This window comes from Lissotriton vulgaris, chromosome 11 (assembly GCF_964263255.1).
Source record: "Lissotriton vulgaris chromosome 11, aLisVul1.2, whole genome shotgun sequence".
Lineage (NCBI taxonomy): Eukaryota > Metazoa > Chordata > Amphibia > Caudata > Salamandridae > Lissotriton > Lissotriton vulgaris.
Window position 1 is genome coordinate 151,673,674 of NC_141699.1, and position 15,005 is coordinate 151,688,678.

The following is a 15,005-nucleotide window of genomic DNA, read 5'->3' on the forward strand; positions in this document are numbered from 1 at the left end:
GGCAAAACAAAGTGCAGAAAAAAGAGCAGAAAGGCAAAACAGAGCAGAGGAGGCACAAATAGAGTGCAACAGATAGACAGGCAGCAGAGGGTAGCAGACTGCGGGCAGGCTCGACAGGAGAACTGTTGCAGTGGGAGCTGGCACGAGGACCTGCTCAATGGGGTTGTGCTACGGCTTCCATTAGTAGGTCCTGGGGGGAAGGTGGGGGGCTGGGTAGTGGGAGGAGGGAAACGGCTGGGGGAGAGAAAAGCAGGAAGAGTTAAAAAATGAGCAGAAGAGGGCAAAACAGAGGTCAAAAAATGAACAGAAAAGGCACAACAGAGGGCGGAAAAACAAGCAGATAAGGCGAAACAGGGCTAAAAAAACTAGCAGAAAAGGTAAAACAGAGCAGAAGAGGGCAAAACAGAGGGCAAAAATCGAGCAGAAAAGGAAAATCAGAGGGCACAAAAACAAGCAGAAAAGGCAAAACAGGGCAGAAAAAAGAGGACACAAAGGCAAAACAGAGGGCAGAAAAGGAAAAACAGAGCATGAAATGAGCAGAGGAGACACAGAGGGCAGCAGTTAGACAGGCAGCATACGGTAGCAGACTGCAGGCAGGCCGGACAGGAGGATTGTTGGGGGAGCTGGTACGCCAGCAACATGTATTGCCTTGTTTTTTGTAACCTTTGACCTGTTTGGGCTAGAAACTATTTTTATTTTACTGAAATCTGCAGATGATGGATTATGTTGCAAATGTGGCAAATCCATAATCATGCAATAAACTCTGTGGTCTTAAAATCATAGAATCACAGAATTCCAGTGGCCCTGGTGTCATTTCTGTTGCAGGATACGAACAGTAAGGGAGCACCAAATATGAAAAGAGCATCACCATAACTTTTTTGAGGTGTACATGAAAGACTTTATCCATGGGGAAAATAATTCCTCCCAACTAAAAATGTACTCAAAATGTATGAAGAAACCTCACAAAGTAGATTCCGACTTTTTCATGGGGGCCAGGCCCTTTTTAGGTCTTGTCTGATCCTGCGCATGCGCTGGTCTGGCCGAGACATTTAGTAGGTGAGTTTTCAAAGTGCTACTGGCTGGCCACTCGCTTGCATTCACGCGAGCGTGCACGCGCGCAGCCGCCATCTGTCTCCTCCTTCACGGGTCATTAAGTTACTTGTTTTTATTTCCGGTGCTTTCCCCTCTGCCTCCGTCATTTTACCATGGTGTGCAAACTTTTTCGAGTTGCATCAAAATAGTCTTATTATTATTAGTCTTATGAATGAACTTATTGGTCTCAAACTTTGACGTCTCTTCCTTGCACGACCACGTATTTACTCTGCTCGTCAATGCCTACCAACTATACAAATTGGTATCAGTCCTAATTTAATTGCTCCCAACACGCAACTTGCATGGATTACAGTACGCACACACACACACACACACAACCACACACACAACCACACACACACAACCACACCCACACACACAACCACAACCACACAAAACCACACACACAACCACACACACAATCATGCACTCAACCACACACACACACACACAACCACACACACAACCACACACACACAACCACATATACAGAACCACACACACACAACCTCACACACAACCACAACCACACACAAACACATACAACCACACACACACAACCACCACCACACACATACAACCACACCACCACACACACAACCACACACACACACAACCACACACACACAACCACACACAACCACACACGCAAACACACAACCACACACACAACCACACACCCACAACCAACCACGCAACCACACAACCACAACCACACACACACAACCACAACCACACACAAACACAACCACACACACAACCACACACACACAACCATGCCCAACCACACACACAACCAAACACATACACACACAACCACACACACAACCACAACCACACAGAACCACACATACACACACACAATCACACACAACCACAACCACACACACAACCACACAAACAACCACACATACCCCCACACAGTCACACACACCCACACACAACCACACACAACCACACACACAACCACACACACACAACCACACACACAACCACACATACAACCACAACCACACACACAACCACACACACACGCACAACCACACTCAACCAAACTCAACCACACACAACCACAACCACACAAAACCACAACCACACAAAACCACAACCACACACAACCACAACCACACACAACCACACAAAACCACACACACAACCACACACACACAACCACACACACAACCATGCACTCAACCACACACACACACAACAACACACACACAACCTCACACACAACCACACACACAACCTCACACACAACTACAACCACACACAACCACACCAAACCACACACACACAACCACACACAACCACACAGACAAACATGCACTCAACCACACACACACAACCACACACACACAACCACACACCCATACACACCCACTCACACAACCACACACAACCACACATACAACCGCACACAACCACACACACACAACCACACACACAACCACACACACACAACCACACACACAACCACACATACAACCTCACACACACAACCCCACACACAACACACAACCACACACACAACCCCACACACAACCACACAAACAACCACACATACCCCCACACACCCACACACAACCACACACAACCACACACACAACCACACACACACAATCACACACACAACCACACATACAACCACAAACACACACAACCACACACACACGCACAAACACACTCAACCACACACAACCACACACACAACCACACAAAACCACACCCACACACACAACCACAACCACACACAACCACACAAAACCACATACACAACCACACACAACCACACACACAACCATGCACTCAACCACACACACACAACCTCACACACAACCACACACACACAACCACACACACAACCTCACACACAACTACAACCACACACAACCACACCAAACCACACACACAACCACACACAACCACACAGACAAACATGCACTCAACCACACACACACAACCACACACACACAACCACACACCCATACACACACCCACACACACAACCACACACAACCACACACACAACCGCACACACACAACCACACACACAACCACACACACACAACCACACATGCAACCTCACACACACAACCACACACACAACCACACACACAACCCCACATACAAACACACACAACCACACACACACAACCACACACCCAACCACACAACCACCCACACACAGACACAACCACACACACACAACCACAACCACACACAAACACAGCCACACAGAACCACACATACACACACACAATCACACACAACCACAACCACACACACAACCACACAAACAACCACACATACCCCCACACAGTCACACACACCCACACACAACCACACACAACCACACACACAACCACACACACACAACCACACACACAACCACACATACAACCACAACCACACACACAACCACACACACACGCACAACCACACTCAACCAAACTCAACCACACACAACCACAACCACACAAAACCACAACCACACAAAACCACAACCACACACAACCACAACCACACACAACCACACAAAACCACACACACAACCACACACACACAACCACACACACAACCATGCACTCAACCACACACACACACAACAACACACACACAACCTCACACACAACCACACACACAACCTCACACACAACTACAACCACACACAACCACACCAAACCACACACACACAACCACACACAACCACACAGACAAACATGCACTCAACCACACACACACAACCACACACACACAACCACACACCCATACACACACACCCACTCACACAACCACACACAACCACACATACAACCGCACACAACCACACACACACAACCACACACACAACCACACACACACAACCACACACACAACCACACATACAACCTCACACACACAACCCCACACACAACACACAACCACACACACAACCCCACACACAACCACACAAACAACCACACATACCCCCACACACCCACACACAACCACACACAACCACACACACAACCACACACACACAATCACACACACAACCACACATACAACCACAAACACACACAACCACACACACACGCACAAACACACTCAACCACACACAACCACACACACAACCACACAAAACCACAACCACACACACAACCACAACCACACACAACCACACAAAACCACATACACAACCACACACAACCACACACACAACCATGCACTCAACCACACACACACAACCTCACACACAACCACACACACACAACCACACACACAACCTCACACACAACTACAACCACACACAACCACACCAAACCACACACACAACCACACACAACCACACAGACAAACATGCACTCAACCACACACACACAACCACACACACACAACCACACACCCATACACACACCCACACACACAACCACACACAACCACACACACAACCGCACACACACAACCACACACACAACCACACACACACAACCACACATGCAACCTCACACACACAACCACACACACAACCACACACACAACCCCACATACAAACACACACAACCACACACACACAACCACACACCCAACCACACAACCACCCACACACAGACACAACCACACACACACAACCACAACCACACACAAACACAGCCACACAAACAACCACACACACAACCACATACATACACACACAACCACAACCACACACACAACCACACCCAACCACACACACAACCACACACACACACAACCACACACACACAACCACACACTCAACCACACACATATAACCAACCACACACACAACCACACCCACAACCACACACACAACCACACACACACAACCACACACACAACCACACACACACAAACACACACAACTACACACACAACCACACACACTAATACAACCACACACACAACCACATGCACTAACAGAACCACACACAACCACACACACACACACACCCACACACACAACCACACACAATCACACACAACCACACACACAACCACACACACACAACCACACACACAACCACACACAGAACCACACCCACAATCACACCCACAACCACACCCACACAACCACAACTGCAATGCAAACTTTATCTCAAAAAGTTGCTGTAAAAAGCTGCAAGTCCGCTACAGAAGCCCATTCATTTGCTAATTATTTTACACATAAGGTTGCACAACCATAAAGTGGAGTATTCAGGATTTTTATTAGTTTCTTGTTTGAAGATGTTACTCTCTCCTGCGCACCCCACTCCTGTACTAAGGTTACGAGTAACCTGGCACCCGCCTTTCAGAGGTTCTTGCATCCACCCAAGTCTGGCCTGGCACTGGTGCGTCCCAGCCTGGCACACACCGGGTGATGATCTCCGCACCTCCTTCTAGACCCCAGCTCACTACTGTTTGCAGTCTGTCACTCACCCCTCCCTGGCACTCACCCTTCACACCTCAGGCCTGGCAGTCACTCCTCGCATCTGGCACTCACCCTTCTCCCTCTCCGGCACTCAGCATTGACTTTGCGTGACACTCAACTGTCACCTCCCTGACATTCACCCATGTCCCTCCTGGCATTCACTACTCACCCCCAAGGCACTCACCCTTCACCTCCATGGCACGAGCCCTTTATCCCCCTGGCCCAGCAGCTACCCTTCACCCCTTGCACTCACCCTTCCCCTCCCTGGCACTCACCCTTGACCCTCCTGACTCTTACGTCTCACCTCCATGGCACTCAACCTTCATCCCCTTGGCACTCACACTTCCTCCCCCTGACCTGGCACTCAACCTTCACCTCCGTGGCACGAGCCCTTCATCCACCTGGCCTGGCAGCTACCCCTCTCTCCTGGCACTCATACTTCCCCCTTCTCGGCACTCACCCTTTACCCTCCTGACTCTTACGTCTCATCTCCCTGGCACTCACTCCTCACCTCTCTGGCACTCACCCTTCACCCTCATGGCCTGGCAGTCACCCTTGTCCCTCCTGGCATTCACTCCTCACGTCCCTGCCACTCACCCTTGATCCTCTTGGCACTAGCCCGGTTTCCCCCAAGAACAAAAAATAACAAGCATTGGCATAGCCAATAGGTACCACCTTTAGGACCTTATAAGTGTTTAGCCACGCAACAGTTGATGTTGTTGCACCAAGGGTATTGTGCTGCATAACTAAATACTTGGAAGGTCCCAAAAGCGAGTCCTATTGGCTATGCCAATGCTTGTTTAAGGTGTTATTGAGGTTGAAAGGATTGTACATGGCACTTTGTACATTTTACAAACAGAAAAGAAGGCTGTACTGGCAAGCTTCTTGTTTAATTCCCAAGTGAAAAGATCCACAGATGCCCAATGACTCAACCAGCTATTAGAAGAAAAATTATCTACATAGTTGGACAGAGCTTACACAGCAAATTTTGCTATCTGAATAGTGTCTTAAATATACACAAAATTTGAATATTGATGTAATATGCACTTCACCAGTTCTCACCGCCACCTTTTTATCAGAGATGGGTCTTATGTCCAGCTCGCTGATGAGTGCTACCAAGAAAACCCATTGTGGGAATAAATTCTTCATGATGTAGATCAATCGGTGATGAAACAAAAAAAAGTAGTTTCATTTTAGCATTAAAAGTGTTTTTTATAATATCATCAATTTCAAAGTAAAGCACTACACAGAACGTGATCACCTTAGGATAATTGACAAACGTTTGTATATAGGTGATTTGTCTTGCCAGGTAGGTGTATACCACATTTGTATAGTTATTTGTATGCTGAAGCTTGTCTCATGCAGAAAACATACAAAAAAGTGATGGATAGGAATGCTTGAAATCATCTCAGACAGTGGTAATTACTCGGGCCGCATCCTAGCCCATTGTTATTTTGCACAGCATGCCACCTCAGTTTGAACCCTACCATATGGAAATCAGCATTGACCCTGTTCCAATAGGAACAGTCCAGCCTAGGTCATCCCTGGACCAGAATCCTAGCATCCCAAGACCGGTTTTTGACTGGTTGGGGCTTGTTAGTCGTGTGCCCCGATCCCGGTTTCCTGGAAAGGGGCTGTGATAATTCCAGTATACAAAAAAGGAGATAAAACTCAACCAGGGAAGTACAGACCTATCAGTTTGATAGATACGATTCAAAAGGTAGTAGGGAGGATGATCCTGAATAAACTTTTAGACTGGATTGAGGAGAGTAGTATATTGTCCCCCTTCTAAGCGGGTTTTGGCAAATACATTAGTACCATTGATCAAGTCTTCCATTTTATGCTTCTTTATTGGAAGACTGTGACATTGGGTAAAGGCCGCCTTTATGCTACCTTTGTTGACCTACGTTCAGCTTTTGACCTTGTTCTCCGTTCCCATTTATGGGTCACATTGAGAGAACTAGGTCTTTCTGAAGAGATTTTAACTTTAATAATGAGGCTGCATGAGACAAACTATGCTAAAATCCAATGGGGGGGCAGGGCAGGGTCACCACCCAATTCTCGGTTGAACGTGGGGTGCGGCAAGGTTGCGCCATGGCTCCAACGTTATTTTCTTTGTATATTAATGGTATAGTGGACCGCCTGCTGCCAGTAAATACAGATGCCCCTTCTCTAGCTGGTGTAAAAATTCCAATTTTAATATTTGCGGATGACACATTAATTATTTACAAAACTCCCAGTCCAGCCCGAACTACCAAGCCATGTCTTTCCTGGACTGTTCCCGTGAGGCACAGGGTCAAGACTGATTTGCATATAGCCATTGTCTGACCTAGGGTGGTGTGGAGTGCAAAAAAACGATGGATTTAGGCCCAGATCTTTGTACTGGGGTGAATGTAAGACATTGTTCTGCATTCTGTCCATCAACTGTGTTTTTTGCAATTTTATATTGGCGCAGGTTGTGGACGACACCTGAACTCTCATCATATGCCGCAGGATTTCTTGATGTAATAAAATCTGATGGCTTTCACAAAATTGGCTGGCTAAGGGGTGTTAGAAATAGCCTGGTAGGTTTGGGTACGAAAATGCTATGGGAAAACCCAACAGAAGCCTCTTTCCCTCTAAGAACATTCTAAAGGAGAAGTACTGGGAACGGCTGCTTACAATGCTTGGAATAGCACCGATTCATCTACCATGGTGGGGATTTTTTTAGGAACAAAGCCTACTCCCATGCTCGAATCCTATTGGGATATTATCACCAGGTCAAGGGATAGGAAGCTGTATTTTCAACTTAGGGCAGGATCATTACCTCTGAAGTCACTTACCTCTAGGTGGACTGACACAAACGATAACAACTACCCGGCTTGTGGGAGTCATAATGAAACAGTTGCCCACTTGCTTTTCGCCTGTCCTGCCTATGCAACCCCTAGGTGACTTTAGGCTGACCCCAATGTGCAAACTACTGGGCACAAATAGAAGTGTTGAAGCTGAAAGGCTTATGTGCACCAGTACTTTGCCATTTACTTCAACATCTGTAGCCAAATACTTAGGTTAGGTGTGGGTGATAAGGCAGTACTCAAATTCTGTGTAATTTTTGGTGAATAGCAAATTTAACCTTCTTAGTCTGGCCATAGAGTGTGATCGATTAATTAGAAATCTGTTTTTATTCTTATTGTAAATGAACTTTTTAATCCAGTGCAAATTGCTGAAATGAAATTTCTATCTCATCCATTTGTATAGATTCTAGTTTTAATCAAATTCTTTTTAATATGTACAATCCAGCCAAATATTTTTTTTAATTCTGTGTATTTAAATGTTGTTTGTTTTGTGCTTTTATGAGTATACCTCGAATAAAGCTACTTTGGATTGGTTAGTCGTGTGTAACTTGGTTCCAATGGCAGTGTGTGCATGAGACTCATGTTTGTGCATACCCATTGCACTGAAATATACCAAAAAGTGATGGATGGAATGCTTGAATTAATCTCAGCCACTGGTAACTACTTGGGCTGCACACCATGGCAGTTTGGACCCACTCATATGCAAATCAGCCATGGCCCTGCGCCAATAGGAACAGTCCAGCCCAAACTCACATTTCTTAGGGTGGTTATGTTCCTGTTAAGGGAAGACCTGGCCTAGCATTTCAGGCTTGACTTTTCCTATTGGGGAAGTGTTCAAGGCTGATTTGTATATACTTTGGCCCAAAAGAGGTGGCACAGTGGGCAAAAGAATGAGGGCTGGATTGCTACCCTAGAGATTGCCAATGGTTAGGATTATTGAAAGCATGCCTCCCCCCCCCCCTTTGTGTGTTTGATGCAGTGTGTCTCATGCAGGCCTTATAATTGGAATCATGAATGGTAAGGATATTTCAAATATCTTTAAAGTTATTTCCTCTCTCAGATCCCCTGTCTTCTGAAAGAGATCGATCCTTGTATACAAGGCAGCAGAGTGCTGTACATGGTCGAAGGCAAGCTTAAAGTAAGCGAGTAATAAGAGAGGATTCTGTGTTGCGGATGGTTAATGTGTCTTTTTTTTTGGTACTAATGAAATAACCATAGAGAGATTACAATTAACGGTATACTCTCAATTGATTATGTATTCATATAGCATTAGCCAAGAAAGTTTAGGCTTATTCTTCCTCGAGGGAACCATTGCCCTTTGTATTAATGAACCTGAAGACCAGTAACACAAAACAATTTCACCCTCTTTTCACCCTCTTCAGGGCTCATTAGTCGGGTATAGTTTGGTTCCAGTGGCACAGTGTGCATAGGACCATCGTTTGGGCATACTCGTCAATGATGGCGAGATATGCTAACATACACTGCCATTTATTAGCCGTGCTCCTACTCAGTTTGTGAATAATTGAATGTGTACATACTAAGGAAAAAAAAAGACATTACATTCACCATGGACTTTTCAAAAGTAAAACTCTGTCCCCTTCTGGCACCTTTGGAATACCCCTGAACCAAAAAACACTAATGTGTGAAAAGCAAAAAACCCACTTATCTCTCCTAACACTTCCACAAGTGTCTTGAATCATCCTATTTAGGGCCACTAGAATGATCAGGGAGAGGTGGACCAAATTATGTGGTAGGGCTGGCTAAATTATGCAGCAAGAAACAGCAAATCATTTGGTTTAATGCAGCATATTTTATGATACTATTGCTTTCTGATGTCCTCATTTTTGCACAGGTTAACACTGTACAGGCAAAGGTTTTATCTGATTAGTACCATTTGAACACCCAGCTACAGAATAAGCAACAGAAAAGAGGACCAGTCACCTTTTACAAGGGGCCCTTCCACTACACGGCAATAGGTGTCCCTGCTTTTTGGTTACTTTTTATTCCTTTTGAGCTTTTTTTATGTTAAAAACTGTATACTATGCAGCAGATAATGAATTATATGGCAAATGCGGCAAATCCATACTTTTGCGGAAAAAACTGTAGACACAAAATCACATTATGATGGGCACTGACCGGGATCGTAACATGGCCGAAAACTAATATGCTCAGTATTTGGGGCTCTATCAAAATCCTATGAAAACACATGGCCAACATGCCGATATATGACTACTAATGTCAATGGATATCTTAACTGGATACCGCGATAAATCTTTCTCTGAAGTTTATTAAAAATCAATTGAAGCCTGAGTAATTACCACTGATCTACGAATGTGTCCCCATCATTGCGCGGAACAGAATATTGTATAATATCAAGGGACACCTAACAAAGGGAATGAATCCAAATCTTTCAAGCCTTATCAGATCCTAATGAGCCTTGATAAAGCCCAGAGGGCGAAACGCGCGTCGGCTGTAATTTGGAATATCATGAACCTGTGGAAATTAAAATAACAGACTTCAAGACAGAAGCTTTGTGATTGGACTATCTTATTTGCTCCAATAAGATTTCTTGTATAGTTTATGGATACAGGGCGCTTGGGGAAAAAAACTAAGAAACAAGTTTGTAAGAACATTTACGCGCCCTTCCACATGAAAATACTGACGTTGGTGTAGCTTGGGTATTATATTTTTTCACAATTGACCTTGATTCGGCTGAATCTAAGGACTAACTGACACTTTGGTGGGTAGGTGTCATATACCTTGAAGCACCCTGGCCTTGGTTGCCACAGATACTATCATATTGTTTCAATATAACTGGCATCAATTTGTAGAAGTGCGGTTCATTGTAAGCAAACCCATAATCTATGTTTATACAAAATCACATTATTCCTGTAGCACTAGTCATCATTTTTCAACATACCACTTTGACTCCGGACAGCGAGAGTCCCTGAACTCTAGCAGGCTCCCAGATTCTGAACTAATACAGAATCATGGAGGTGGTGGAACTGCACTTTGCAAATGTATGTAACATAACAATCATATTGCCCCAAATGTTAGGTCTGTTGTCTTCTGCTTGGTAGAAAACATTACAGAAAAACTGCTTAAGAGCTTTAACCTGTGGAGCTGGCCTTCACACAGTTTGCCTCTAGGACTCAAGCTCAGTTTTTAAGAGCAGCTTCAGCTATTGTGGCTGTGGATAGGTGAGTTACATACATTAAAGGATTGATCTGAAAGCATTTTAAGCAGATATGGAGTTAAGCATAGTAAATCTGTTTACCCACATATACTTAATGATACAGTGGTAGTCTATTTTATGCACTCTATACTGTGACATACAATTAATTATGTTAATGTGTACTTTTATAACACACTTATGCCATGGCCTTGAGCCCTGTACTTTCTTAAATTAAAAATATTCATGTTGAGCTTATGCATCTGAAACATCATGTTATCTTTTCCTCTCTCCCCGTCTCGCTCTCTCTCTGGTGGCCTCTCATTACACTTTCTGTCTCTAGTGGTCTCACTCGTTGGTTTCCCATCTCTCTTTCTCTTTACCTATTTTCTTTAAATGCTTTATTTAGACAATAAAGTCTGTCAAAGTGCCTAAAATGACCTTTCTTCTTTGTTCTCTGCATTCCTCTTGCTCTTTTTTTCTGTCTCAAATTTTCTGTCCATGTAGCTTTCACTCTCTGACTTTCTCTAATTCTCATGCTCTCTTGTTCTTTCTGAACACCAGGAGTCAGGGAATCATTAGCATCTGCAAGAGAAGATGAAGTGGGACTAGAACTTTACTCAAATTATGTTAATCAAACTGGAAAATCTTTCTTCCAGATCAGAAATCTCAAGGAACGTGGTATGGAGTTCATGTCGGTTCCATCAACCTACTATCAAACGCTGCGGGAGAACCTTAAAACCTCAAAAATTCAAGTCACAGAGAATATTGACAAGCTAGAGGTAAGTTGCATCCACAGGGCCTGATCCATAAACTGCACTTTGTAGTACATTTTGTAATACTACAGTAGTACTTAAAAACTTACTACAAAGCGCTATTCCCAAACTGCACTTATGTGGTAACTGACATTTATGAGCAATTTTACTACTTTTCGGTGTTCACAAACTGCACTAAGTTACTTACGACAGAAGTGTAAGTTACTTCAAAGTGCAAGTCCCTACTTTTTTTACTTTCCATGGGGGGGTGTTGCAGTACCAGTGGGTGGTCATGTGTAGTGCTTGACTTGCTACAAAAGTGTACGTTTAGTACAAAAGTAAGTCACTACAAAAGAGCAGGGCGTGAACACCGAAAAGTAGTAAACTAGCTCAAAAGTGTAGGTTACCTTTGTGAATCAGGCCACAATGTGTATACAAGTATTCTTCAGTTACTGTACATTACGCGTGGAGGTCACTTGCTTACTTCTGCTTAAATTCTATTGGCAGGGGCTTCAAACATTTCATTTAGTTATCCATTACTTCACTGTCTAGCCTCAGAGCAAAATAAGATAACGAGGAGTTGTGCACTTGAAAAGAATGAGCAAAGCAGTTAATGAGTAGGTTGTGGCCTATTAACGTGCTGGAAGGCATAGGTTTTCAGATTCTAGCTCAGGATTTGCTGTTCAATCTCTTCAATGACACTGATCTATACATTGTTGTCCAGGATGTATCCTAGTTTGTATGACATTACTCTTTTCACTCACTGCTAGACCTCTGCCCTCCCTGTTTACTGTAGCCACTAGACCATCTATCTGCAGCATTTTACTAGCTGTCTTAGTGCCAGAATTTCATGGAGAATAGCGGCAACGACTTAAAAACATCAGGCAAGGTTGGCACCTCACCTTATTAGATTTGAATTTTACCATCTCATGTGAAGTAGACTTTTTGTCTTATTTTAAAAGTTTTGAATTAACATAAAGAGATGGGATGTGCTTTATAAAACTCAGTAATAGAGTACTAAGGCCCTGATTTAGAATTTGGCAGAGTGGGAGGACTGCCGTGAATAGACAGCCCTACTGCAGGCATAGGTAGAGGAAATGTAGAATTGCTTCCACTTGCAGGGAGAAAACTCCCTGCGTGTTGAGCTATTTATTTTCTATACTGAGAAAACAAACTGCCACTTTGGGATGTTATTTTCTCAATATAAAAAAGGTTTGCCCTGTGTGTGCTTTCAACATGGCTCCCACTTGTCAAACCTTCAGTTCTGTGAAGAGAGCCACAGTAGTGGTGGCTCCCTGCCCAGCACAGAGCCCCCCGGCAGGTAGCAGGGGATCTCTCCAAAGGGTGGACTGTCCTCTGCCAAGGCTGTGGAGGCCATGGCCACGGCTACCCTTTCAAGCCAGCGGGCCGTCTGTTACATTCTAAATTGCTCTTTTTGTAACACAGGAATTGAACATCTTGGTTGACTACGATGACAAAGGGTATCTGCTCCAGATCTTCACCAAACCAGTGCAAGACAGACCAACTCTGTTCCTGGAAGTCATACAGCGTCATAACCACCAGGTAAGCAGTCCAGTATCTTTTATTAAGCATATATTGTGCCTGGGAAAAAAAATTATCTCTTAACTATAAACACTACCTATTTTGCAGGGATTTGGTGCTGGGAATTTCAAGAGCCTGTTCAAAGCTATAGAAGACGACCAAGAGGCGAGAGGCAACCTTACCGTGTTGACACCCAACGGAGAAGCCGAATTTATCTGAATCGCAGCCTTGACTATATATTTGATTGCAAAATACAAATATATTATTCTTAGAGGAAACTTCACTTATTCTGTGTTGTGAACTTTCTGTGATGTAACGTTCCATGTGAGATTAGGATTGTGCTGTGTTGCTCTCTAACCTCGTGAATGGAAGGATGTTGAGGCTTGATGAACTAGAAAACCAGGTCTTGCCCTTCCCATCCACCCTTTCTTCAGTTCCTCTTTTCCCACCATGTGACTAAACACAAGAATTGTAATGCTGAGTCATATTTGTTGTGTCAAAATAGTTGGGTTTTGGCAGTAGGGTGTCCATCACACTCCATGTCATCACAGACACTGCTTCCAGCTCTGGAATGTTGTGTGACAGTTAAATCCATTCTGGATGTTGGCGACTTACTTTGTTTTCTTCAGTTAAACCAATTTTACTACTACATCTTACGATAAGGATTATAGGTGAAAAGCTGCATATTGGAACAGTGTGTTTGACGACAATGAAATGAGGGATGGAAAGTTTCAGTACTTGCCAAAGATAGGGGTCTGGAAAGATTTGTACATGTGCTGTAAATAGGGAATTTTTTTCATACAAGGTAGTCAGCCACGTATCTGCTTGAAGCGTGGTTCCCGGCTAAACATGCCAGGCATCCTTGAACATCTGTTCACTCATCTCTTCCACCAACATTCCACTGCATGGGCGACTCCTCACAGAACTGTAAGCTGTATTAAGGGTCTACGTAGACACAGGAATTACATTTTAGTGTGTTACTTGAATACTTTTTCCATTGGCTGGTATTATTTTCTTTGAATGTTTACTTCCTTCTAGCGGGTGTCCTGAAAAGTGACATGGATGCAGTCCATAATTTAACATCTGTTTTCCAGAGCAATTTCCATTTCCAACGAAGCGTGGCGATGCGAGAGTAGGGACAAAGGGGCCTGGAATGGTCACGATGGAAACTTTTCCTTTTGCTTTCTTGCTGTTCTGAG

The 15,005-nt window shown here is 44.2% G+C and overlaps 1 protein-coding gene across 1 annotated transcript in view; it reads left to right on the forward strand.

Moving 5' to 3' along the window:
- Positions 1-14,089, forward strand: part of HPD (4-hydroxyphenylpyruvate dioxygenase) — a 157,509-nt gene extending 143,420 nt beyond the window's left edge. Inside the window, exons 12-14 of the mRNA XM_086942984.1 lie at positions 12,169-12,291; positions 13,711-13,827; positions 13,915-14,089. Of these exons, the coding sequence (XP_086799110.1) occupies positions 12,169-12,291; positions 13,711-13,827; positions 13,915-14,025 (351 nt within the window). The 3' untranslated portion in view covers positions 14,026-14,089. The remainder of the gene's footprint in view (positions 1-12,168; positions 12,292-13,710; positions 13,828-13,914) is intronic.
- The last annotated feature ends 916 nt before the right edge of the window (positions 14,090-15,005 follow it).